Below are 27216 nucleotides of genomic sequence, written 5' to 3'. Positions count from 1 at the left end.
CCTGTTCTCAGTTTTAAGAACATTTCCTTGTAGTTTTTACTTGCATTCTAGAACATTTCATTTTTGACGTTTTTCAGAAGACACCACCAAATGAATTAGTAAGTTCCTTCGAGGATTCTCAATATTTAAATGCCAGCCAGAAAACAGTTCTTTTAGTCAGGCCTGTACCTATACTTCTTCTCTGGGATGATTCCAGTGCATTTAGTAATGCGGTGGCTACAATTGCTTACAATACGTTAAATAAGGTCTTACTAGTGCATTGTACAATTGTAAAAGAACATCCATTATTTTAAATACTATATTTTTAACTAAAACAGCATTCTTATGGCCTTTTGCTTCCTCAAATTCTTTAAAAAATGAAAATAATTTGTCAACATACAGAAAATGTCTTTCATTAACAGCTTCTTCAAAGTCAGCGATTCAGCATCTTATTTGATCATTTATGTCTTTGCTACCTTGATGTAACACTCTGTACTTGATTACATCAATTGTTATCTGCTAGCTCATTACCCAGTCTTGAATTCTAAGTTCATGAGAAAATCCTTTACCACTTCTAAAGTGCTAGCTAATCCCTACATTTTTATATAATGTGTGAACCGGAATAGCCTCCTAACAGAATCAAAAATATTGATATTAATTAGTTAAAACAGTTGTCCTAATACAGATACCTGTGGTACTAATTATATCACTGCATTTACCACCCATTATGGTAAATGGAATGAAATGTCTGTATTCAGTTCTCAAATCAAACACACATGTTCAGTTATAAGGAGCATTACCAAAAACTTTAAAATCAAAATATAAAAGTCCTATTTCCCCATGCTAGATTTTGTAGCTTTTCATTTTATCATTTATAATTATCATTATATATGATCATTTATGTTTCCATAACCAAACAAAGTAAAAGAAATTAAATGTAATGGCATATCATGCTTGGTTTAGATTTGTTGCTTATTTTATGGATGGGTCTTACCTAGAGGACCTGTTAAAAACCCTGTTTCTTGCATGTTCTAAAATGTTTGAGTTCTCATCTGCATATTCTACTATATAGGTTTATTCCATGCTGAAAAAAAAAAGAAAGAACACAACGTTTCGGCCGTGGAGCCTTCTTCAGGTGTGAGAGAGACGGGGCAGTAGGCAAAGGTAAAGTAGCGGGAGAACAAAGGTTGGGAGGGAGGAGGAGTGAGAGGTGGGAGCAGGGGACAGAAAGAGAGGCCAATCAAGAGATGTGAAGTCAGAATGGATGCAGAGAGGTGTGAAATGAAACTTCCAATGAATGGAGAAAATGTAAAAGAACAGTAGTCTGTCGTTAAGGGAAGGGAGAATGTGTGATCGCATGTGAATGCATTCTCTTTCAATAATCTTTTTTACCAACAGGTCAGTGGAGTTGCCATGGGCACCAGAATGGGACCCAGCTATGCCAACATTTTTGTCGGCTGGGTAGACGAACGCTTCTTCGCTTCCTACACTGGCTATGTCCCTGACCTCTACAAACGATATATTGATGACTGCGTCGGTGCCGCCACATGCTCCAACGATCAGCTTGAGTTCTTCCTGCACCATTTCACCAACTTCCACCCGTCCCTCAAATATACGGTTAACATATCTTCCACCACTCTTCTGTTTCTAGACATCCACTTGTCTATCAACTACCCCCGACTGTCCACTTCAGTTTATTACAAACCCATGGATTCACACAGCTACAGTGCCTTGCGAAAGTATTCGGCCCCCTTGAACTTTTCAACCTTTTGCCACATTTCAGGCTTCAAACATAAAGATATAAATTTTTTATTTTATGTGAAGAATCACCAACAAGTGGGACACAATTGTGAAGTGGAACGAAATCTATTGGATTCTTGAAACTTTTTAAACTAATAAAAAAATGAAAAGTAGGGCGTGCAAAATTATTCGGCCCCTTTACTTTCAGTGCAGCAAACTCACTCCAGAAGTTCAGCGAGGATCTCTGAATGATCCAATGTTGTCCTAAATGACTGATGGTGATAAATAGAATCCACCTGTGTGTAATCAAGTCTCTGTATAAATGCACCTGCTCTGTGATAGTCTCAAGGTTCTGTTGAAAGCGCAGAGAGCATCATGAAGACCAAGGAACACACCAGGCAGGTCCGTAATACTGTTGTGGAGAAGTTTAAAGCCGGATTTGGATACAAAAAGATTTCCCAAGCTTCAAACATCCCAAGGAGCACTGTGCAAGCGATCATCTTGAAATGGAAGGAGTATCAGACCACTCCAAATCTACCAAGACCTGGCCGTCCCTCTAAACTTTCAGCTCAGACAAGGAGAAGACTGATCAGAGATGCAGCCAAGAGGCCCATGATCACTCTGGATGAACTGCAGAGAACTACAGCTGAGGTGGGAGAGTCTGTCCATAGGACAACAATCAGTCTTACACTGCACAAATCTGGCCTTTATGGAAGAGTGGCGAGAAGAAAGCCATTTCTCAAAGATATCCATAAAAAGTCTCGTCTAAAGTTTGCCACAAGCCACCTGGGAGACACCCCAAACATGTGGAAGAAGGTGCTCTGGTCAGATGAAACCAAAATCGAACTTTTTGGCCACAATGCAAAACGATATGTTTGGCGTAAAAGCAACACAGCTCATCACCCTCAACACACCATCCCCACTGTCAAACATGGTGGTGGCAGCATCATGGTTTGGGCCAGCTTTTCTTCAGCAGGGACAGGGAAGATGGTTAAAATTGAGGGGAAGATGGATGCAGCCAAATACAGGACTATTCTGGATGAAAACCTGTTGGAGTCTGCAAAAGACCTGAAACTGGGACGGAGATTTATCTTCCAACAAGACAATGATCCCAAACATACAGCAAAATCTACAAAGGAGTGGTTCACAAATAAATGTATCCAGGTGTTTGAATGGCCAAGTCAAAGTCCAGACCTGAATCCAATCGAGAATCTGTGGAAAGAGCTGAAAACTACTGTTCACAAACGCTCTCCATCCAACCTTACTGAGCTCGAGCTGTTTTGCAAGGAAGAATGGGCAAGAATTTCAGTCTCTCGATGTGCAAAACTGATAGAGACATACCCCAAGCGACTTGCAGCTGTAATCGCAGCAAAAGGTGGCTCTACAAAGTATTAACGCAAGGGGGCCGAATAATTTTGCACGCCCCACTTTTCATTTTTTTATTAGTTAAAAAAGTTTCAAAAATCCAATAGATTTCGTTCCACTTCACAATTGTGTCCCACTTGTTGGTGATTCTTCACATAAAATAAAAAATTTATATCTTTATGTTTGAAGCCTGAAATGTGGCAAAAGGTTGAAAAGTTCAAGGGGGCCGAATACTTTCGCAAGGCACTGTACCTCCTGTACAGCTCATTTCACCCCAACCACACTAAAAACTCTCTTCCTTTTTCACAGTTCCTTAGGTTACGACGATTATGCAGCGACGACATCGAATTCGCGAACCAAGCCCTCGAAATGTTCTCATTTTTCATCAACAGAGGATACCCCAGCAGTGTGATTGACAGGGCCCTTGCCCGAGCCAAAAACACCCCCCGGACCATCAACCCGATCAGGAACTCCTGCCGTAACAACCGCATTCCTTTGGTGCTTCCTTTCCACCCTAACACACTTCCTATCCACAGGACCATTAACCACAACTTTTCCATCCTACAGGATGATCCCTCCATTGGGGCCCTCTTTTCTGATCGCCCTATCATCTCATGTCGCCGACCACCTAATCTGCGTAACCTCCTTGTTCACAGCTCCCTTGACCGCCCTCATCAACCATCCACACCAGGCACTTGGATCACACATTCTCCCTTCCCTTAACGACAGACTACTGTTCTTTTAAATTTTCTCCATTCATTGGAAGTTTCATTTCACACCTCTCTGCATCCATTCTGACTTCACACCTCTTGATTGGCCTCTCTTTCTGTCCCGTGCTCCCGCCTCTCACTCCTCCTCCCTCCCAACCTTTGTTCTCCCGCTACTTTACCTTTGCCTACTGCCCTGTCTCTCTCACACCTGAAGAAGGCTCCACGGCTGAAACGTTGTGTTCTCTTTCTTCTTTTTTTTTCAGCATGGAATAAACCTATTACTTGTTCCTTTGCAGCCTACGCATGCTGACGCAGCTACCCACCTGATATTCTACTATATCTCGACTAGTGCAACATCTTTAATAAAAAAAGTACTTTAAGGACAAGGTTGTGTTGGAGAACAAGAAAAGCGTGGTTTATAAGATTTTAGAACTCTAAATGTTGTAGTGATTGATTACCGTGATTACTCACCGGGATAAGTCATACTGCTGCATAGTCTTTAAGTCTGTCACCATACATTCAATTGGCATCTCTGGACATGCATATGATGTATACCATTTAAAATTGTAGGTATAGTTGTCTTCAACCTAAAGCCACAGAAAATGTGAATAATTTCTCTTTTACAAGATGAATCCGTTGCTTTAATTTTTTACCTAGTCCTGATTAATTGATACACATCCTTATAGCAATTCAGCAGTACAAAGTGAAAGCATACTGTATAAATATCAGATAAATCTTGGTTCAGTTCAATTCTTCTGTGATAGCAGAAACATGAGGGAGAGACTGTTGTATGTTTTGTTACCTGGTACTCAGGTAGGCCCACTCCAGCCTCCCTGTCACATAGAAAGGAAATGAAAGTCGAGCGCTGAGTGTGCAGTCTGTTATTATACTTTGACCCATTTCTGTAATTCAGATGGATCAGTCCATCATAGTATGACAGCTTGGAATTGAAATCACCGAGATTCCAAGAGCTACCGCTGCACAAACAAAAAACACAAAATAAAAAAATTACAATTTACAGTGGAAATTTGAAATTTCTTAAATGCAAATGCAAAACTTTAGCAAATCAGTTTTATGTACAACTTTCATCTCTTCACACCTCAGAAACAGGCAAGATATGCACAATTCTTATTTCTTAATAGCTTAATAGCAGAATATAAACTATTCTACAAAATCAGCATGATTTTGCACAGAGTGGCATCTGTGGCAGCAAGTGTCAGTGCACAACTTATAGAAAATGCACTCGGATATCCGTACTGACATCAAGAATAGATTTCTTTGTTTTGTAAATGTATATATTATTTTGCACCAAACAACTATACATTTAAGAACATTAAAATCTTTCCACTAAGGATGATACAACTTACTGTATGGCACAAAATTTAATTCTGCCAGTAATATAACCATACAAAACATACTGCAGTTATTGACATACTGCAGTACCCCATCACTTTGCTTATTCGTCATCAAGGCTATTTACTGAAACAAACATCACTTTACATCATTGCATTCTGTAATCATTAGAATTCTAGAGGGTTTAAGGTTTATTATAAATGCAGGAGCTTTATACTCCCAGGTTTTTATTTTTACATTGTCCAGGTACTACATTTTAGAAACACAAAAATTAAAAATACAACCTCTTACCTTTTGTCTACCTGACATGCCCCTGCATTTGCAGTGCAGATTCCTTCCTTAACCGAGCCACAGACATTGAGGAAATACTTATAATCCCCACTGGAGACACTGTATCCATCTGCATTTCTGAGTGGCGAAAGGTCAAAAGAAAACCCTGCCAAGGACAAAGAAACAATCCCCACTCCATACAAATATAAAGCGATGTTGTGGGTCAAATATACTGAAATCATCCATTTTCCTGCAAACACCTGCCCTCTAAGAGAATTCCACATTCAACTGCAACTGCTTTGTCTGTTCAGTTAGGTGAAACATTTTTAATTAAGATTTAAGTAATGAAAAGGGATACATTTGAAATATCTGAATTAAATTATCATTTTAAAATTATTTAAAATATTTTGAAACAAAGAACTAAAAACAAAATAACTAAACATGAGGCTAAGCATGAGTGATACAACTTCAGTTCCAGAGGACTGGTGAGTGTGTAAAAGTTTTCATTAATCCCAGTTCGCAGTAATATTTGCCCATTCTGTGCAAATGTGCTTAACCGTCATCAAATAAGTTGGAGATTGTTGAGGGAGCAATTTTCAAGTCTTGCCACAGGTTCAAGTTAAAGCTTTGACTTGGCCACTCAGGAACTCGCTTTCTTATTCTTAAGCAATTTCATTGGAGCTCTGTCCTTATCTGAAGTAGGTTTTCCTTTAAGATTTGCTAGTAGTTTTCTCCATTTATGTTCCTATAACCCTTGATAAGCTTCCCAGTCCATGGTGATCATATTTGACAGAACGCATGGTGTTGACTGGGTTAACCATGCATAACATTTAGACCAGAAAGCTCTGATTTTGTACTGTCTGATCACAAAACCTTCGGTCAGATGTTTGCAATATCACTTAAAAAGTTTGTTGGAAACCCCATTCAGAGCATGAGATGGGTTCACCATTCTGTCATAAGAGCAGACTTTGAGTATTTGGGAAATTTTTTGGCTTATGAACAATTTCTCACATTTCAGAAACACAACTCTCCAGTTGTTTCAAAATAGATGTTGGACTAAAAATGGTATTCCTAATATATTAAATCCCCATCTGCTGCTTAGTTTGGAGGGACAATAGACAGAGTTTGGGTGATATGATGCACCCTCAACTTCTTAATGAGAGAATGTACATTATCATGCTCAAAATGTTGTGTACCTGAACTAGTTGCAGCAGATGAGCTGAATATTTATGCTATCAATATTTTTTTTCTATGCTGTTTTTAATTACATTTAACTTCTTTCACTCATAAACATTCAGTTTGAAATTTCAAGTTCTGATTAAAATATGCACTTAAAATCTGTATACATCTTTTGCAATTCAACAAAATGGAACATCATTGATAGGGGGTAAATAACTTTGCAAGGCAATATAAATGAGCTCATTTTGGACTAACTTGGACCAGATTACTAACTTTTCCCAGCTTTTTGGATGCTCCTGATTTAAGGAGACCTCGAAGCCCTGCAAATATACTGGACCTCCAAGACCAGTGTTGGATCACAAGACCTATAGCACAGTACAAAATTAATAAATACAGACAAAATAGTGCTACTTTTTGTTTCTTATGATAGTGTCCTCAAACCTACACCTATATAACACAGCAACTAAAATGCACAAAGACAGTAACTAAGTGGTCTATTTGACCTCAATAAGAAAGGTTACCAACCAGCCTGGGGATTGGACACAATACAGTTGTCTCCCACAGTCATGGACATGACACAAGCAGCGGCCGTGTGCCACTCAAACTCATAGACACACTCATCACTGGACACACTCCTCAACAAAGGGGCACTTTCCAGGTCACCTTAATTGAGAACAGACATCTTATATTAGCATTGTGTGAGCCAGATTCTGAGAAAGCTACAGACAAAGCCTGATTGTCTTCTTTTCATGACATTTCCATGTTTTTATTTTTAAAAATAACAGAACAGCAACAGAACAACAGAATACCTTAATCAAAAGGAACAACCAAAGGCACAACCAAAGTTAACATTATACACTTGAAGAAAGTGTATATGCTTATAGCAATATAAGCATTATAGTCCACCTTAACAAAAAAAATTAAAAATGTAAAAGATAGGACATGATATAAAGGATAACACTGAAAACAAATATTTGGTGGTGCAGAGATATGTTAAGCAATTTGGAAATGTTTTAAGTTATATTTTTAATTTAATATCTCCCATCCTATACTCTCATTTTGTCAGAAGATTGCCTGATTTACCTTTTCATTCAAAAGTGTATCTGCTTATAATTCATCCACTCTAATAGCAATAGTACATTTAACACAATAAGGGATATTTTATAAACTTACCAGGTTTGCACAACAATGTAATAACTGTTTTAATTTTTGTGTCTTTCTTGCAGGTGTCACCTTCTGTATATGTAAGGCGAATATTATCGTTGTCCTTTATAGGACTGGAAACAAATTTGCCCAAATTCCTTGCTTTTCCATCTTGTCCTGGAAATAAAATATAAAAATGCTTTAAACATCTTCTTCATTCAAATCAGATCACTTGAGCTGAGCTTTTATTTACTAATTAACTACAGAGCAAGATGCACAAAAGAAAGTCTTGTTACTTTGTGAAGTTTATTTTATTTCAAAAACATTTTTAATTTATAAACACAACTTTTCAATGGACAGACATCACATCCAGGGTGTACCCTGCCTTGCACCTGTTGTTTGCCGGGATAGGCTCCGGCTTCCCCATAACCCCGTATTAGATAAAGTGAATAGATAATAGGTGGATGAATAAACGAGTATTTAAATTCACCCATAAGAGTTTAATGTATTGTTAACGTCTGTGCGTGCAGAGAAGAAGCCACCTTGTCAGGTGTTCTAATGGTTAGGATTTGGTGTTCACACCACTGCGGCCACATTCGATTCCCAGATAAGGAGTGTCGTGTTCTTTTTTACAGGCTAGATGTACCAAATGGCACCATTTGTAACACTTCTTATGTTCTTAAGAGTAAGTAATAGCAGTGAAGGGAATTTGAAAATTACCAAATATTTTCCAAAGATTAAGGTGGATGTTTTTTTCTTCGCGCATTTGACCATTTCTATCAGCGATTCACAAGGTTACGGATGCCCTTATGATAAAATAATATTGGTTAGTCTCTGGGCCATTTTTGTATCCAATACCTAGACCTCGTAAGTATCAATTAAATCACCTGAAAACACCTTTTACTTTAAGGTCTCAGATTAAATTAGAGGGTTCTCCCAAGGTTTCATAGGTCAGTACAATTGGTGGACATCTTTGCCTTTGAGAGTATGGGTGCAGAGGAGGATTAGATTTGTTTTTCTCATAAAATTATTATTTTATGAGATAAATAATAATAATAAAATTATTATTTCTTTGAGATCTTGATTCTCAAGCACAGTACAACTGTCCTTCTGTATTCCCTCATCTAGTGGCCTTTGTATATCTCCATCTACATTGGGTGATGCCAGATGGTACCCACTGGTGTGCTGTATTAATTGGGGTTGAAAACTCTTAGCATCAGGGTTTACAACTGAACCACTAGTCCTGAGATTGTTGTCCCTTTGTTGTGTAGGTGAAGCATACCTAAGATGATATTCCTCTTCTAATTTACCGTCAAGAGTCCTGTTGAGTCTGTGGTCCCTTATAAGCTTTCCTTTTCTGCTGCAGAAATCAATTTCTCTCTGTTTTTTACTGTATGGAGTCAACTCAGGTCCTTTCACTGGTAAGTAATCACATGATTCCTATGGATCACAACTTTTAACTCTGCACTCTCCGGTTTCACTTCATAGACTGGACTCCTTGCTTTTCCTTCCCACAACTACGTGAACCTTATCTTCCCAGTAAAACCAAATCTTGCCCTACCCTCTCATTCAAATTCCGAATAAGGACTCGGCCCAGGGTGCAACTCATTCCCATGAACAGTCCTGTCATAGTAGGCTTCCCCCCTAGCTGCTTCTTTATTTGTTTTCGATGCAATTTGGTATGCTTCCCTCTTTCTCTTTTGCCAATTTGTTGCATAGTCATTGTAGGTTTCACTTGTCCTGTCAAAGTTTAGGTTGAACAGAATGTTGATAGGGAGTCTTGGAGTTCTCCCAAAAAGGGAGGTGAGAAGCCAGGTGAGATAAGGTGTGAAACCAGTGGCCTCAGAACAAGTACAATTATAACCAGGTACAAATTTTGCCTGGAAACTTTCCCAGTCAGCTTTCTCCTTTTTAGTTAGTCCTCAGCATGGATAACAGTGTAGGGTTAAACATGTTGACTTGACCATTTTCCTGGGGATGATATGTAGTGAAGTGGAAACCATAGATGCCAGAGTTCTCTCAACCTTGAGAACACCTGATTTTCAATCTCCTTCCCCATGTCTTGGTGAATCTTATTTGGAAACCCGAATTTGAGAGTAAGGTCATTAAAAATCTTCAAGCTGTTAAAAAAGTCTTGGCAGTTTTGTTTTTAGGAGCGTATACTTGTGTATAATGATCCATCACCACTAAGAAGTATTCATATCCCTGTTTACAGGTTTCCAACTGCAGAAAATCAACAGACACCATTTCAAATGGATAAGTTGTGGTAATTGTAATGGTGCTTTTACTGGTTTATTTGTCTTCTTTTTCTTGAGGTAGTTACAGACTTGTGTCAAAAAAGTTAAGTATCATTTTGCATCTAAGTCCAATAGAATACATCCCAGATGAGGCTGAATGTGCTACTCACACCAAGGAGTTCCATCTCCTGAGGCAGCCCCAGAAATACGAGTGGATGGTATTCTTTTGGCAAAATTAGCTGATCTCATTCAGATGTTTTCCTGTGTAACACCCCTTTGTCCACATGTAACTTAGCCCACTGCTTCAACAGTACATTGACATAAGGATTTTCTACTTGTACTCCTTTGGGGGGCAAATGATTCCTTATTTTGTATTGCAAAATTCTTCCGACGATAGGGTCATTTCTGATCTCTTGTGTAGTCAAAGGTTGACCGAGACAGTGAAACTGCGTGTTTTTGTATGCATTTGCAAGGACTGTTTGGGTTCCTTGTGATGGCTTCTCCTGTTCTACTGATACTCTGAGCATTGAAGCACTAATTCCTCTTGGTCTATTTCCTTGGTGCACTGGTTCATATAGCTATGTCCATTGGCATTCGAGAAAGACCATCAGCATCAGCATTAGACTTGCCAGGGCAGTACTTGATAGTGAAGTTGAAATCTGCGAGCTGTGCTACCCATTTGTGACCTTTTGCATTTAGGTGAGCAGATTGTTGTCTGTATATACAACAAATAATGGTGCATTGTACAAATAGTCCCAAAAGAATGCTCACAGATTGCCCATTTTTTCACAGATTTCCAGATTGAATAAGTTAATTTTTCTCCAGTGGTGTAAGTGTCCTAGAACTGTAAGCAATTACAAACATCTTTCCATTCCATGCATCACAGTGTAACACAAATGGCTGAATGAAGTCTGGATACCCAAGGATAGGTGGATTTGATAAATAATTGATTAACTGATTCAATACTTCTTGAAGTCTGCTTGTCCATATGGGTGTGTGTGGTGGTAAATTTCCTAGTTGTTTTGTCCTAGGGCTCTTCTTTCTTAGGAATATATAACCCAGGGGTGGGCAAACTTTTTTGGCCAAGGGCCACATTAAATTTGAAACTGTATAGCGGGCCACTTCAGGGTGCTGTTACAGATAGCCTATGCCGTATGTTAGTTTAAAATCCAGCATAGGCTTATGAGTTCAATGTTAGCGATAACCTGAGATAAATACACCCACCCAAAAGGCTCCTTGATTAATGACAGCTGTGCAGCTGATCACCTCGTTTTGTGTGAGCTGCGTTGATAGCTGTGTTGTGGCGATCCTTAATACACAGCTGTGTGGTGGTGGTCACTCAGCTGTGATCTGTGACGTTATTTGTTGATGTTCATCAAGCTGAATGTTTGCTCACACATGTAAGTAGATCTGAATAACACCAGTATCTATTGTGCTGCTTGCCGAATATGGGGAAACATGGCCTCATTCAGTAATGCATAGAATTCATCCAGCTTTACAGAATGAAACTTTTCCTTTAGAGTCATGTCACACTGCAGATCGATCAGTACCAGCTGCAATTCTTGTGCTGCTATCTCGTAGTTGAAAGTCAGAGGACATAACACCTTTAGAGACCTCTCCATCTGATCAAAGTCAGCAAATCGACAGGGAAATTTTCTATGCAAGTCTGTTGTACCTTAGTGCATGAGCGTGTGCCACGTCTAGTGTCCCAAGAGTGGGGAAATCTGCAAACATGTGGTTGATCATCTGTTTTGAGAACAAGGTGAGCTTAGCTCTTGAATGCATTAAAATTCGAGTACAGTTCTGGAACAAAGCAGTTCAGGTGGGTATCTGCATCAGCATGCGTTGGCTGCAAAGGTGAGCTCACACCCGAAGAAGGCTCCATGACCGAAACATTGCATTTTCTTTCTTCTCTTTTCAGCATGGAATAAACCTATTACTTGTTCTGGAACAAAGACACCTTTTCCGTGCAGTTTCACATTAAGCTCGTTCACGTGAGCGAAAATGTCCACAGCGAATGCAAAGTCGCAGAGCCAGTCTGAATCTCTGAGCTCGGGGAAATACGGCTTTCCCCAGGTTCTCCAAAAAGGAGTCGATCTCTGCTTAGCTCTCACACTCACTTGAATACTTTTCCCCAGCTAAGCCAATACACAATTGAATGATAGAGTAAGTCATGGTCGTCTGCGCCAATATCTTCAAAAAACTGAATGAACTGACGATGATTAAGTCCCCTTGCACGTACGAAGTTCACAAGTTTCACAACAGCTTTCATGACATGATCGAGACCCAACACGTTTTTGCACAGGGCTTTCTGATGAAAGATGCAGTGGAGAAATATTACCTCCGCCTCAGGGTCATTTTCTTTCACTTTGACCACTATTCGCTTCAGTAGTCCATTTTTCCCAGTTAGATTCGGAGATCCATCTGTTGTCACATTTACTAATTTGCTCCATGGTAGCTTCATTCGGTCAATACAAGCAAACACCTTGTCATACAAGTCTGAGCCCTTCGTTGTTCCTTGAATAGACTCCTTTGTAATTTGGACAACTGTTGTTAATTCCCCTGACAAAAATTAGGAGCTGTGCAGTGTCCTTTATATCAGTACTTTCATCCAATGCAACTGAATAAAACTTGAAGTTCTCCATTTTCTTGTTCAACTCACAAGCCAAGTCTTCACTGATTACCTCGACCCAACGGGTAATTGTTCTGCGTGATAAATTAATTTTCTCAAGTTTGCTCTCGCTCTCTGGAAAAAGAATATCTGCAGTTTCCATCATACAGTCCTTCAAAAACTCCCCTTCAGACAACGGCTTGCTTTGATTAGCACTTTTATATGCAAGCAGGTAGCTTGCTTTTCTGCTGGCCTCTTGGATGGTAGAAGGGCAGAAAAACATTTTGCCGAGTCTGTAAACTAGCGGCTAGTTTGGAAGCATTATTGGACCATTCCTCGCGTGACAGATTGCTAGTATAGTTAAGATGTTTGGTAGAAAAATGCAGAATGAGATTGTATTCTTTGAACACTGCAGCCCTTTCGTTCCAAATTCAAAATATATAGCCTTTGTTCCAATCTCTGTGAAAAAGTATTTTACAGTCCATTCTTTGTTGGAAACTCTGCATTCACTGTCAACTTGTCATTTTGATCCAGGTTCCCTAGCAGTATGATGCACTCACTTGTTGAGAGGGTCTCTGTGAAATTTGTAAAAACTTTTCTTGCAGAGGATGCAATATTTTACAATGTGGACATTAAGAACTGGTTTGAACTGAATTGGGCACAAAGGCTACTATTTAATTCAATACCATTGTAAAGGGATGCATGCTAGAAACCTAAGTAACCAATTGTATGAAACATTATCTTTAGCAAATAAGGAGATAGGAGAATGTGCATGATTTTGGAACACTGTTTATCTTGTTAGCACAGGAAACTGTGATAGATAACAGAATAATATTTAATACTTGTTTAATTACCATGAGAAAAATACACCGAGTATCTCTGTGTGCTTCGCTCCCATGCGCAAGAAATTTATCTTTTACCTCAAGGGCCGGTTAAAACTGACAGGCAGGCTATAGTTTGCCCAGGGATCATATAACCCATAATAGGAAACATATCCCAGCACCTTCCGTAAGTCCCCTATAGTTTCAGGTATTTTCTTGTTTAGTGACTGCACTGGAGCAATTTCAGGAGGGTCCATGGTGTAGTTGTGTAGACCATTTTTCCAAGAAATCTCACTTTCCGTTTGAATACCTCACACTTTCGAGGACTAAACTTGATACCATACTGCTGGTATGTTTGGAGGAGAGCTTGGACATGATTTAAGTAGTCATTAAATGTACTGCTATGCACAAGATTATCATCTAGGTACCAGATGGCATCTCAGAGACCTAAGAGACATTATTCCATGGACCTCTGAAACTCCAAGTCCAAAAGGGATGAGGAACCTTTCATAAAGTCCCCAGGGGGTAATAAAAGCTGTCAAAGGTCAGCTCTCCTCATCCAGGAACCACTGATGATATGCTTAACCCCTGCTGAAGGACTGAAAACCACAAGCTGCTACTTAAGGAATCCAACATGTCCTGAATCCTTGGGATTGGATGGTGGTCAGGCACTGACCTGCTATTTAGGCAGCAGCCATATCACCCTGCAACTTTAAACTGGCAACCCACTGAGAAAAACTAAGGTTGCTTCTGGAAGAGGTGTTAGAGGAGCCGGCAGGGGGCGCTCACCCTGCGGTCCATGTGGGTCCTAATGCCCCAGAATAGTGAAGGGGACACTATACTGTAAAAAGGCCCCATCCTTCGGATGAGACGTAAAACCGAGATCCCAACTCTCTGTGGTCATTAAAAATCCCAGGGTATTTCTTGAAAAGAGTAGGGATTTAACCCCGGCATCCTGGCCCTTACCAATCATGGCCTCCTAATAATCTCGTCTAAAAATCTCGTCTAAATTGTTCTTGCAGAAAACTGTTTCGGCAGGAAAATGTATAAGGGGGAATTTTTTTAGACGGATCTTATGACAAAGAGAGAAAACCATGTTTTGTTTTTTATTATTTGCTGCTGTTAAGTTTGACCATTGATATAAAGTGAACTAGAAGTGTTGAAAGTGCTATAATTCTATAATTAATGACAAATTACAGGAGCCTTTTCATCTTTGATATCAGAGATGGGTCTGCCTTCACAATTAATATATAAAGGGAAGACAGCTGGCTGCTATACATGCTGCATTTTCCTTTCCAAACAATGGCATTCATCAACGGAATTCTTTAACGTTTTGGAGTAATGAGGAAATAATTCCAAAATTTCATAGATACTTGTGCCTTATGTGAGGTTTGTCAGAGTTATTTAAGTCTTATAATAAACAACTCAGTATGTGGTACAAACCTGTCTGTATAATCAAAACTAAACTGAGATAAATTCATTCTATGTTCGGTTTAGGGTCAGTAACACAGATCCAGTCAGAAAGGTTCCAGAAATCCAAGACGGAAATCCACTGATCATATCTAGAGCGGATGTGTGTAAAGTTTTTAAAAATACCAATCCACACAAGGCTCCTGGCCCTGATGCTATCTCTGGTCGTGTTCTAAAGGCATGTGCAGACCAGCTGGCAGATGTCTTCTCGGACATATTCAATCTCTCTCTAGCTCAGTCTATAGTCCCTTCCTGCTTTAAGAAAACCACCCTGTTCCTAAGAAACCCAGAGTCAGCTGCCTGAATGACTGCCATCGCACTTACGTCAGTTATAATGAAGTGCTTCAAGTGGTTGGTCAAAGCATACAGCACCTCCTCACTGCCTGACACCCTAGACCCACTGCAATTTTCATACCGCCAGAACAGGGCAACAGAAGATGCTATTGCCACTGCCCTCCATACTGCCCCCTCACATCAGGATAAGAAAGGAACTGTTTGAATGCTGTTTGTTGATTACAGCTCAGCATTCAATACCATAGTGCCCTCAAAGCTTGTCATCAAGTTCCAGGACCTGGGACTGAACCCCTCCCTTTGTAATTGGATCCCTGAGTTCGTGACTGAACGTCCACAGGTGGTGAAGGTGGGCACCAACATATCCTCTACCCTGACTCTAAACACTAGACCCCCACAAGGCTGCGTGCTTAGTCCTGTCCTCTACTCCTTATTTACCCATGATTGTGTCATAAGGCATAACTCAAACTCCATCATTAAGTTTGTGGACGATACAACAGTCATCGGCCTGATCACAGATGGTGAAGAGTCTGCGTACAGGGAGGAGGTTGAAACCCTGGCAGCATGGTGCCAGGAGAACAACCTCTCTCTGAACATCAGTAAGACAAAGGAGATTATTATAGACTGTAGGAAACACCAGGGAGGAGATCACACACCTATCTATATCAATGGGACTGCATTGGAGAGGGTCAGCAGTTTTAAGTTCCTGGGAGTTAACATCACGGAGGACTTAACCTGGCAGCGCCTATTCTTTCTCCGCAGGCTAAAGATGTTTAGCATGCCATCACATATCCAGGCGCACTTTTGAGAGCATCCTGACTGGTTGCATCACTGCCTGGCATGGGAACTGCTCCGCCCGGGATTGCAAAGTACTGCAGAGGGTGGTGAAGTCAGCGCAGCTCATTACTGGCTGTGAACTACCAAACATCCAGGATATCTACTCAGCTACTAGATGTAATTCTCAAGGACCGTAGTCATCCCAGTCACAAACTGTTTTCCCTCCTACCGTCCGGTAAACGGTACTGGAGCATTCGGTCAAAGTCCAACAGACTACGGAACAGCTTCTACCTCCAGGCAATAAGACTGTTAAATAGCCAACCTGCAGCTCCTTTAGCAAATCACCCGTAATGGCTACATGGACATACAGTTTTCACTGTATACATCATACTGCACTACTTGGACATAATATATTGCATACACCATGGACACATAGCATCTCTATTCATATTGAGTTTTGTCCGAGTTTATTTTATTCAATTTCTATTGTATTACTATTTATTATTATGTAACCTTCTTTTGTAACTTTAATTTTATGATTTCTTCCCCCTGGTGAGCTCGTAGAAAACACACTTAATTGCCAGCAACTACTGCTGCATGCTGTGTTGTTGTACATTTGATTTATAAACTTTGATTTGATTTGATTTAATTTTGATTTTGAACTACAATGACGTATTGAACTGTTTTCTTCCAATCACATACCACTGGCAACACAGAGGCACTAGATCAGAGTGTAAAGAAGCCTCAGGAGTGAAGGAAGAAAAGAAAAAGTATGCCAAATGTTTTCCCAAAGAGGTTAAAAAAGACTTGGACAAAGAATGTATCTTGTCTATGACATTGTTTCATTACAGAACTGAACTGGGCTCAGTAAAGACTGAGCAATTATTGCTAAAGTTAACCCTTTCAAAGTAAGAGTGCTTTTGGTTAAATTTAAAAGATTTAATAAAGACTTTAAAATATATACAATGGTAAATGAGGCATTAGGCCTTTTTCATACTTACTGTAAAGTAATTTTGAAAGGTGACGAGAGCTTTTGGTAGCTACATTTCATGATATTGTAGTAATGTTTCATTACTACATAGTTACAGTATCAATTCAGTATTGTGTAGTTAAAATCCTTCACAAGAATTCAATTAATTATTCTATTTTGGCAGATTTACAGAAAGTAGCTATATTTATTACCAGGCAATTTACATAGCAGAGCTTGGAAGGGTTGGTTTTACATCTCATTCAAAAGGCAAAGGGAAATATAAAGGCAAATATTGACAATTTGCTTTATAGCCACGTTGACATTTACTCTGACATAGCTGGTGAATGTGGTGGTTGTTGTTAGGAAAAGAAAAGCAAGCAAGGGAACCTGACACTCACCAACAGCACAAACAGCTGGTTCTTCTGGACAGCCTTTTGTAGCTTCATTTTGGAGAATCCTGTGGCAAATGTTGATATAGAAGTGCTTCTTCTCTGACTTAGAAGACGTGCTGTCCACAGCCTCCCAGTTCTGGTTTGAACCAGGCTCTGAAACAGAGCAATAATCTAAATTGTCCTGTAAATGTACAGCAGTTAAACTGTCTTTGAAAGCAGCTTATGAAAGAGTAATGGTGCTAACCCTGGATTTTTGGTCTTGAACAATCTGGCCTTCCTGAGGTCCTGCATAATTTGTTTGATAACGTAGTTTCTAACTTCAACTGATCTGCTGTGTGATGGCTCTTAACGTTCATGAAGGTATATAATGCCTGAGATCATCATGTTTGTAACAAATGGCTTTGAGTGTGATTTTCCTAATCTTATTCAGAATATGTTAAAAGAAACCACACAATAAATGCAACAAGTTACATTAAAAATTAGAGACTAAATTAGACTGAGCCTAGCATAAATGGCATATTTTACATTATTTTCACTTTTTGCTTCCACATCAAAAGCTGGACACATAGAAATATGTCTGAATTGCAGTATAAAGAACATACTTGAGTATCTTGTTAAAGCTGACAGGTCATAGCGCTTCTTCTTATCTGTGACTCTGCAAAGTAGATTTTCCTTTTCCTTCACACAGGCATGAGATGTTTGCCAGTTGAAAAAATAAGTGCAGTCAGACTCTCCCACAAAGACTGGGGAACCTTTCCCATTGTTTCCTTTGGAAAAAAATCATAAGATAAAAAGCACTTAGTGCCACTGCCAGCTATTATAACATGAATATTATAATAAAGGTGTGTTTCAAGGTATCAAGGAAATTGTATCTTGCTTCAAACTTTGCAGCATTTAGTAGTGAAGCTCAGAATTGATCTGTAGGGCTTTGTTCTCTGCATTTAGCATCATATTGGATCCAGAGCAATTCTGGAGACCCTACATTTGTGATGGATCTTTGAAATCATAAAAAAGTTAAAGGGGAACTACAGTCCCAATTTCTCAGACCAGTTATTAAATGTCGGTAACAAAACTCATTGGTGGCATAGAAAGATTTGATAGATTTTGAATTAAGAACAAAACTGTGAACTTTGTTGTAGTATTATAAGTCGCCAAGTTGTCGCAGACCCATTGTCTCCCCATGGACGAGAGCTCCCATGAATCGTGATGTGAAGCAGCCCTTCCTGCTCATTAGTCACTGTAATCTTATATAATGCAATTAACAAGCAAATAAGTACAGGTTGGTCCAATGTGATATTCATCAAAAGTTAACAAGTTATTGGCAAAACCATCTCAAAGACAAGAGCAATATTTCTGTTGGATTAAAAGAAATGTATTCACCAATATGGTTGTTTAAAAAATAATAGGGCTGCTTGAGATTACCAAGTTTTGTTGCCTTTGTAGCGGCGAGGCTTATTAATAAGGCAGAATTAAGTGTTTCTGAGCTTTCCCAAATTAGGCCTCATCTCTCTGTTCATCTCTGTGGTGCAGCCACAGAGAAACTACTCATGCAGGCTGATTTAAGGTTTCCTTTGATAAGGGACAGCTCCCAAAGGGGGATGCACTTAGCTAAGGCTGGCTATCATGATCAATGGTCATCCATTGGCGCCTATCTGTCTAGGGAGTGCCAGATGGACATCTGGACTGCATCCCTAAGTGTCAGGAGTAAGTGACTCATATCTCACCTTGATTAACCAATCAGGTACTGGTAGGGCCGAGTAACCCATGTGGGACTCTGATGCCCATGGAACTTTCAGCCAATCAATGAGCTGAATTTCCTCCAGGTAAAAACAGGCAACACAGAGGGCCTGAGGGGATTCAGTTAGATTCAGAGTGGACTTCTGAGACTTTTCTAAAGGGAATTCAAAGGAGAATTCCAGGGCAGGACGGCCCAGGAGCAGAAGGCTCCCAAGGGCAGGACATTCTCGCAGCGCGCCTCCTGACCATCCTGAGACTCAGGCCGGACAACCACGGAACGGCCACTGTGTCCGAGTGCCAGAACTTTCCTTTCTTCTAAGAGTCTAGAGCGGAGGTTGCCAGAGAGTAACTAGAGGATCCACCCGAGGTTAGCACCAGCAGCAGTCCTCGTGAACAGGTCAGAACTGTGGACAGCTGAATCACTATTCAGAACTAGCTCTTCATCAGGAACGAACCGGTCCTCTTCCTGACTTGCTGGGACCCACAGTCATCTTTTCTCCTATGCACAAACTTTGCTAGTTAAAGCCAACACTAACTAGCCGTTCAGTGAGCATCAGCAGCGCACCGTCGCAAGCCGCACAGCACAGCCTGGCATGGAGCCAGAGAGCCCGCAGGAGATCTGAATCCCCAGAGATTGGATGAGTATTCAACTTCAATGCATTACAGCTCGAGAATTCAATTGTTATCCCAACCAGTTGATATCAATTTAATTCCTAAGAGTTATGTACTTGTTTTGAGTATCTAATGTAGAAGTTGTAGCCAAGTTCAATTCCGAAACGGTCTAAATGAATGATATACTGAACGTATGTCCTCTTGATATATGTAACTCTTTGTAACTGACTGAATATATATCTTTTGTATTCTGATAACCCTCTCGATAAGATCTGTTAGGTTTACATGCATATTCTATGTATTAATAAATGTATCCTCGTGTATTAGTACCTGTGTGTGTGCGTTGTTTGAGTTATTTTGCATGGTTGGATTCTAAAGCCATCAAAAGAATCAATTTTGTGATTTACTGCTACAATTAATAATTGTCCCAGTAAATGCCCAAACCCTACAGAACTGGTGCCTTCAGAGAGCACACTACACCTTGTTCTAAATTGCAGAACACGGCACTGCGGATACCTGAAAAATGTATGTATTTTGTAATGTAAATTGGAGGTTTTACAAGTTACAGTGAACATTTTATTTTTAATCACTCAATGCTGACTCTTTCTATCCCCGAAACATAAAAAAATTGCAGTTCAAGTTCCTTAGTGCTCCCATATTTCCGCTAAATGTGTTGGAAACAGGAAATGTAGGCTATAGTACCTCTTGTTTTCAGGAACACAATTCCAATTCTTTACTTTAATTCTTACGTTATATTAGAATATTAAAGAAGGGTAAATTGATGTGTAATTTAAAAAAAATACAATTAAATATCAATGTTCCTTTAATATTTTGGTTCAACTTGCAGTTGGTTTTTCAAAAGACATAACACACCCACCAATTGAAATAATAGTATTTATATGTACAGTTTCTATTTGCCAGAGACTTCTTGAATTAAACAGAAAATTTCAATTAAGTATGTTGATTAAGTGGAGGGTAGATAATTTAATCCAGGAATACATTAATATTTATTTCACATCCCATTTGGAAGATTCAAGATGTTTGCAAAAAAAAGTCAATACATTCTTTACCAACTGTTTTTTACACATTTTCCCCACATTCATCTGCATGCCCCAGTATTATACTAACCTAATTAGATTACTTATAACAAATAATGTTTCACAATGCAAAGAACAAACATAACGACCTGCATGACATGACAGATTGCCCGAAATAAACATTTGGAATTATCAATCTTAATATATGTATTTAAATTAGGAATAATATGGTTTAAGATGGATATGGATCCTTACCAGCTGTTTGGTTGCATTCAAAATTGATGATAGTCATTCTCTGAAAACCCGAACTGCAAGAATTTCCTCCTGGATAGATTAGGGTTAGGTCTCCATCTGAGTACCTGAAATGCAACAGGACACCTACAGTATAAGGCCAAACACTAAACAAATGTTGGTCTTCTGAATTAAACAAAAAATAAAAAAACATGCACAGTCACTAGGAAGTGCAGTGGGCAATCTTAGAGGTAATATCAACAAACTGTCCTAAATGTCAGAGAGCAGCTTGTTAAATTGCATACCAGAACTTTGCAGAAGCCACTAATATTGTTAACAAATGCATATGGATGCATACTACAGCAATACAAGAATTGATGCATAGCTCATAATGGCTCTGTGCATGTCTAAACAAACAACTAATAATTAAACTAAAAGGAAAACATCAAAATAGTGATGGAAAAAAGGTATCTGATATTGTTGTGTTGGTGACCAAATCTTAAACAGCACTGGGGAGTAAAATGTTCAATAAAAAAAACAATAAAACCACTCTCCCAAAAGCTTATGCTTTATGACCACAGGTTCGAGCCTGGGTCATATCACTAGCAAACTGTGATTGGGATTCTACAAGATGTAGCATATATATGGTCTAGCATTTCTGAGGACATGAACGGCACTGTAAGTCAAGGCTCTCTCAGCTCATTTCAATGACTGTAGCCTCCTAAGAAACTGTCAGTTAGAGATGAGCTTGTCCTCCTAACTACACTCAACCTCCAGTATGGGGGGGGGGTTGTATGCAACATGTTAAAAGTGAAGCAGCTCAAAGCTAGATAGGTCAGGAAAGTCTATGCAATTTCCTCATTCCCTCTTGTACAAGGGTTTGTAGCTGTGAGCTGAGACATTAATAACACAATTGTTGATCATCATGCATTTTAAACCTTCCCTCCCTACTTTTACAGTTTCTGTCAAAACCATAAAAACTGACAATGAAACAATGAACAATGATGGATGAAAGAAATATTTTATTTTCTCAACTATGCTTTTTTTGCAGGAAGGCTGCAAAACATTTGAAAATGTTTGTAAATAATGTCAAGACAAAATAAGTAAAACACATTTTAATAAAAATGGAATGCCTGAAACAAACTAAACTATTAGTCATACCTCAGAATCTGATTTTTGTATCTCCCTGCAACCTTGGTCAAGGACCCATCTTGTTTGACTTGACAAGAGGAGATGGATCCTTTGGTATCTCTGCATTCACCAGCGCTGGTTTCACCACACACATTGAGGTAATAGAAATAAGTATCTTTCCCATCACTACTAGTGGAAGTGGCGCGATATGGTGTCTCTGAATCTACAGATATTTGGGGAGGAACAACAAAAGCTTAAACAAATCACACATGCTTATTTTAAGACTCACATTAAAAGAGAACCACTCTGTCTTGGGGAAAGACAATATCAAATCCAAGGTTGAGCCTTCAGTCAATGTGGAAGGAAAAGGCAGAGACCACAATGTCTTGTACCACAACTACATTCTTGGAGGGCCAAAGCCCTGGAGGTTCTACGACTTTAAGTTACAGAAGTTTTGATATTTAACAGGTGTCTGATACCTACAATCAAAATTGTAAATATTGGCAAATTCATTCAAAGCTGTTGAAGTAAGAGACAAGATGTTAAAAGGGTTAATAACTTAAGTCAGTTCTGCCTGAAAATTAGACTTCTAAGCAACAGGGGTCTATGGCAGGAAAGGGGGTTAACTGATAAGGATTGCAGATGCGAGCAAGGAACCCCCTGGGGGCGTAATCTTAAACTGACCATTTGGCCAAATACCATGACCCCCCCCCCCCCCCTTACCATAACATCGAATGACGTCTGAAGCAGCAAGCAAGGACTATGTAACCTAAAAGTTTGTACCGGCAATCGAAAAAATACTTCGGTTTTGTTGTTTCTTGTGGGAAACAAGACTTCGGCTTTATTGTTCCTTGCATGCAATAAACTCATCTGTTTTACTTCATCTCGGGATCAAGAACCTTATTCCTTCTGTTACAACACTGTCATTGGCCTAACAATAGCATCACTAACCAGTTGCCTCCATGCCCGGCTGTTCAGTTTGGAGGGATAGCTTGATGTAGACAGTGTCTGGGTGCTTTACACATTAATGGTTGACTTCATGCTCAAAGAGATATTAAGATTCTTTGAAATGTTTTACACTTTTCTCCTGACCCATGCCTTTATAGAACTTTATCCCTGAGTCTCCTTGGTTTTCATGGCTGAATCTTTATTTGAAATTCAGTATGTGACTGAGGGACCTTGCCGAGGGTGTATTTGTTCTAAATTTATTCTGAAATCACCATTATTATTGTACAAAGAGGTCACTCACCTAATTGTGTGACTCAGTAGATAATTTGTTCACCTAAATTGAGTTTTGCCATAGGAAGGGGCTTGAATACTTATGTAATCATGATGTTTTCAATTTTCTTTCATATTAATAATCATTTTCTTCCTATATGCTTTTTTGCCTTAAATATGTGGAGTACTTGGTGTATATAACAAATATAAATTACTTAATTTTCTTACATCAAAGTGTCATGACTGCAAGCCTTAAATCAACAAAATTTGGAAACTGTACAAGGGTCTGAAAATGGTACTTTTGAGAGTCACTGTACATTCAGTGTAGAAGCTACAACCAGGGTGAGTTTCTCCCCACAGCTGTCTCACTCACAGCTGAACCAGACTTGGTTTTGACCTTGCACATGTCTTAGGAAAGCCAAGTTTAGAGCAATGCTTGCAAAGAATATTTTCCTTTTTCTTGTGCCACATCTGTGGCACAGAATAACAGCTGTAACCTGGAATCAAATTCCCTTATCCTATCCCTATCCCAGCCGGGCAGCGGAGGCAGCAACTGGAGAATCAGACGGGGAGGAGAAGACGGCCAGCACGGCAACACCAGGGGAGCGACAACGGCAGGTCATCTGCCACCGCTGTGGGGAGAGGGTCCACTTCGCTTAGGAGTGCCAGGCGCCAGAGCCCTGGGGCCTCCGGTGGCCATAGGGAAATGGGAGCAGGTTGCTCTAAAGGGAGGAAGGCCACCCTTGAACGATGCTACCCCGCTCCGGAGATCCAGGAGGAGCGCTTCACCCCGTCTGCCCCCGTAGGAGGGGTTGGCCACAACCGGGGTTTATTTATTCCTTGCCTTATCGAGGGCAGACCCTGCCAAGCCCTGGTTGACACCGGCTCGAACATCACCCTGCTGTGGCCTGGTGTCCTGCTGGAACACGAGGTAGCTGGACCCCAGGATGGGGAAAAAAACAGCCTGCGTCTGAGGGTGGCGACAGGACAGTGCGCGGAGGTCCTCGGCAAGCAGGCACTCACCGTGCAGTTTGGGGCTGCGAGGGTGAAACACCCCTTCTACCTTGCCCCAATCTACGAGGACTGTATCCTGGGGTTGGACTGGTTGCAGCAGGTGGGTGGTTGGGCCTTGACTTGGGCCGGCGGCAGTTGGTGGGGCAGGGGGAACTGATCTGTCTTGCAGCGGACAGGGAGGGAGGTATCCTGGGCACATGGGCTGACCGGACCGGGAAGCGGAGGCAGCAGCGGCGGACGTCGCCGGGGCCTCTCGGAGCTTCGGGTCTCGGGGCGAGTGTACCAGGGCTGACTCCCAGGGTGCCCGGCTGGGCAGTTGATGGGGCGGCCGCTGGGGGAAATTTGGGGTCCAAGCACAACAGGGAGATAGGGCGTGCTGTGGGGGAGCTGCTATGATGTAGCAGCGAGGGCCTCACCTGGGACCAGCAACGGCGGCTGCAGTCTCTCCCTGCAAGAACGAAGATCTGTTCGTGGTGAGGGATGAGGACTGCACCCACACGGTTCTCACACAGCACGAGATCGAAACCGCGGATGTGCGGCCCATTCATGTTCCGCACCAGCGGATGGCCTACATCAAGTGGCACTGCGGCCGAAGAGTGCCCAGCTGGAGTACGCAGTGAAGGGCAGGACGGGAGTAGTAGTGGTCATAGTGGGGACAAGGAAGGCCACTGACCAGTGCAGCTGACCCATTGTAAAATAGTCGTACAGAATGGCGAGATTGCCCGGATTCGTTTAAATAGTTCCCTGGTTTCGCACCCCTGTTATACTAGTACCCAAATTGCCAACCTATCCCTGTGTAACTACCCAAATAGACCCTAGTGTGTTGCGCTCTCTCTCTTGTTCTCTGGCTCTCTCTCATAGATCTATTTTTGTCAAGCAATTTCCTAAATATACAACTCTGTCAACAGCTGGTCACAAATACTGGATACTCTGACACATTTGACTCTTCATAGCCAGAAAAAAGGCAAAAAAATTAAGATGGTTAAAATTGAGTCATCAAGCTCATAAACTAACATTTGCCTCCTTGGTAGGATCTTAACCATGTTTTGACATAGTGTCAGGAGGATTGAGAAAGTGGTTTCATACAACTGCCTGAGACTATTTCAGACCTATAGCAACAGAATCAAGTACACAATGTGCAAATGCTTGAAGGTGAAAATGAAGGGAAAGGTTCTCTTTAAAATGTGTTAACGTAACTTTATTTCTAGCAAAGAACTTCAGCTTTTAAGTATATTTTTCATAAGCATCTGAAACTTGATTTGTTTTACTGTAGCTATTTTTTTCATTTTCATAATGGATGCAAAAATTAAATTAAAAGATAACTAGCCAAACTCTCTTCATTAAACTACAAATTTGGTTCTGAATACTGTCAAAATGCTAACACAGATCAGACAATAGCAGCATAAAATCTCCTTTATTTCTCCTGATAATTGTATCCTCATGACTCTTGCCAATTTTGTTCTCCAAATCAAGGTTCACTTACTAGCATCAATATGGAGAGGAGTGAGGTCAATGGAGATATCATGCTCTGCACTGCTGAACTTGCAATCACTGGTCTCCAGATAATCTCTGTGACACGCATATTCTGTCACCCATTCAACCTCATACCGGCAGTTTTCTTTTGCAGTCAACCTAGGATCACTGCCCTAAAGAACAAAATAGAGAGGACATAAAACAGATGTTTGCATATGCACAGCAGAATTAAATAGTTTAAACACTTCAAAAGATGGTTATGAAAATAAAGATTTTTATTTTGATTTGTTCAATTTACATATTTTTTTAATAAAGAAAGGGTACAGGGCTTTATACAGGCCATCACTTGAGGATTGTACTGATGGAACAGGCATATGTAAGTAGAAGTACAACATCTGAACTCAAACTAACGTGGAGATAGATAAGTAAATATTTTTGCCTATGGTATGCATTTAGAAAGAAAAATCGATTGTATCTATTTAAACAATCTTTTACATGTTTAGCACACAGACTTGCTACTGATGCATATCATCAAGTTTTAACATAGACAAAATCTACCTCCTGTCTTCCTGATGGACAAACAAATGTAATGGTAACAGCAGGAGTGTGATCCCCACAAAATTCTGGCTTGCCTTCAGTAACACCAATATAGCGCAGCATCAGCCTGATTAAAGGAAAAAAGAAAACTCGATATAAAATTAAAACAAGATTTCAAAAAAGATAATGAGGATAAGTAACATTTCTCAACAGTTTAAGGTACACAAAAAAGTCACATAAAAGACTTTGAGTCTTTGTTCTTCCTAAACTCTAGACTCCTCTGTGTCCACAAGTCAAGAATACTTTCTCAGAAATTCTAGAAACGTTGTTCCAAAGCACCTAAACTATGAAATGTGCTCCTTATGGGTATTAGAAACTTTCAATCCATTTGGTGTTTTTAAATTAGACCTTAAAAATAATCATCCCCTTGCTCTTTTTTTAACTTTCATTCCTATATTCCTCCTAAACCACTCTAGATGTTTCATCCATGAGATCTCTCATTTTGTAAGTATTGTTTTTTATCACTAAAATATACAACTTTGAAAGACTTTTCTGATGTGAAATGGATTTAGAACAGCATCTCCTGCAGGAGCTTTAATGCAGAGATGTGCATATTTTTATTTATACACACCAACTGAAACAGCTTAGTTTCAGTTCAGAAAGCAAAAGACACAAATGCAGAATGGTCAGTCCACTCATTTATCTTATGTATACAAATAATATTTTCTTGAAAATGTACTGACATGACCTTAAAAAAGACGCAGAAGAGTAAAACATTGGCAACCATCTGTAAAACAAAATTAATACTAGCACAACTATTACAGATTTCAAGTTGAGACATTAATAACTAAACAAATTGATTGTCATAAAATGCATGTGCAGTGTAGTTGAAGCAAACATTTTAAATCTTTCAGCACT

General features: G+C 39.9%; 1 protein-coding gene across 1 annotated transcript in view; it reads right to left on the bottom strand.

Moving 5' to 3' along the window:
• igf2r (insulin-like growth factor 2 receptor) overlaps window positions 1-27216 on the bottom strand; it is a 96938-nt gene that overhangs the window by 57809 nt on the left and 11913 nt on the right. The window contains exons 7-17 of the mRNA XM_015345087.2: window positions 26320-26425; window positions 25772-25934; window positions 22087-22279; window positions 20950-21053; window positions 17911-18075; window positions 17315-17461; window positions 7770-7916; window positions 7122-7259; window positions 5439-5583; window positions 4597-4771; window positions 4266-4381 (exon numbers count right to left, since the gene is read on the bottom strand). Coding sequence (XP_015200573.2) covers window positions 4266-4381; window positions 4597-4771; window positions 5439-5583; window positions 7122-7259; window positions 7770-7916; window positions 17315-17461; window positions 17911-18075; window positions 20950-21053; window positions 22087-22279; window positions 25772-25934; window positions 26320-26425 — 1599 coding nt within the window. The remainder of the gene's footprint in view (window positions 1-4265; window positions 4382-4596; window positions 4772-5438; window positions 5584-7121; window positions 7260-7769; window positions 7917-17314; window positions 17462-17910; window positions 18076-20949; window positions 21054-22086; window positions 22280-25771; window positions 25935-26319; window positions 26426-27216) is intronic.

The sequence above is a fragment of the Lepisosteus oculatus genome, chromosome 2 (assembly GCF_040954835.1).
Source record: "Lepisosteus oculatus isolate fLepOcu1 chromosome 2, fLepOcu1.hap2, whole genome shotgun sequence".
NCBI lineage: Eukaryota > Metazoa > Chordata > Actinopteri > Semionotiformes > Lepisosteidae > Lepisosteus > Lepisosteus oculatus.
Note: the sequence above shows the minus strand (reverse complement) of the source record. Positions and strands in the feature narration are given on the sequence as shown.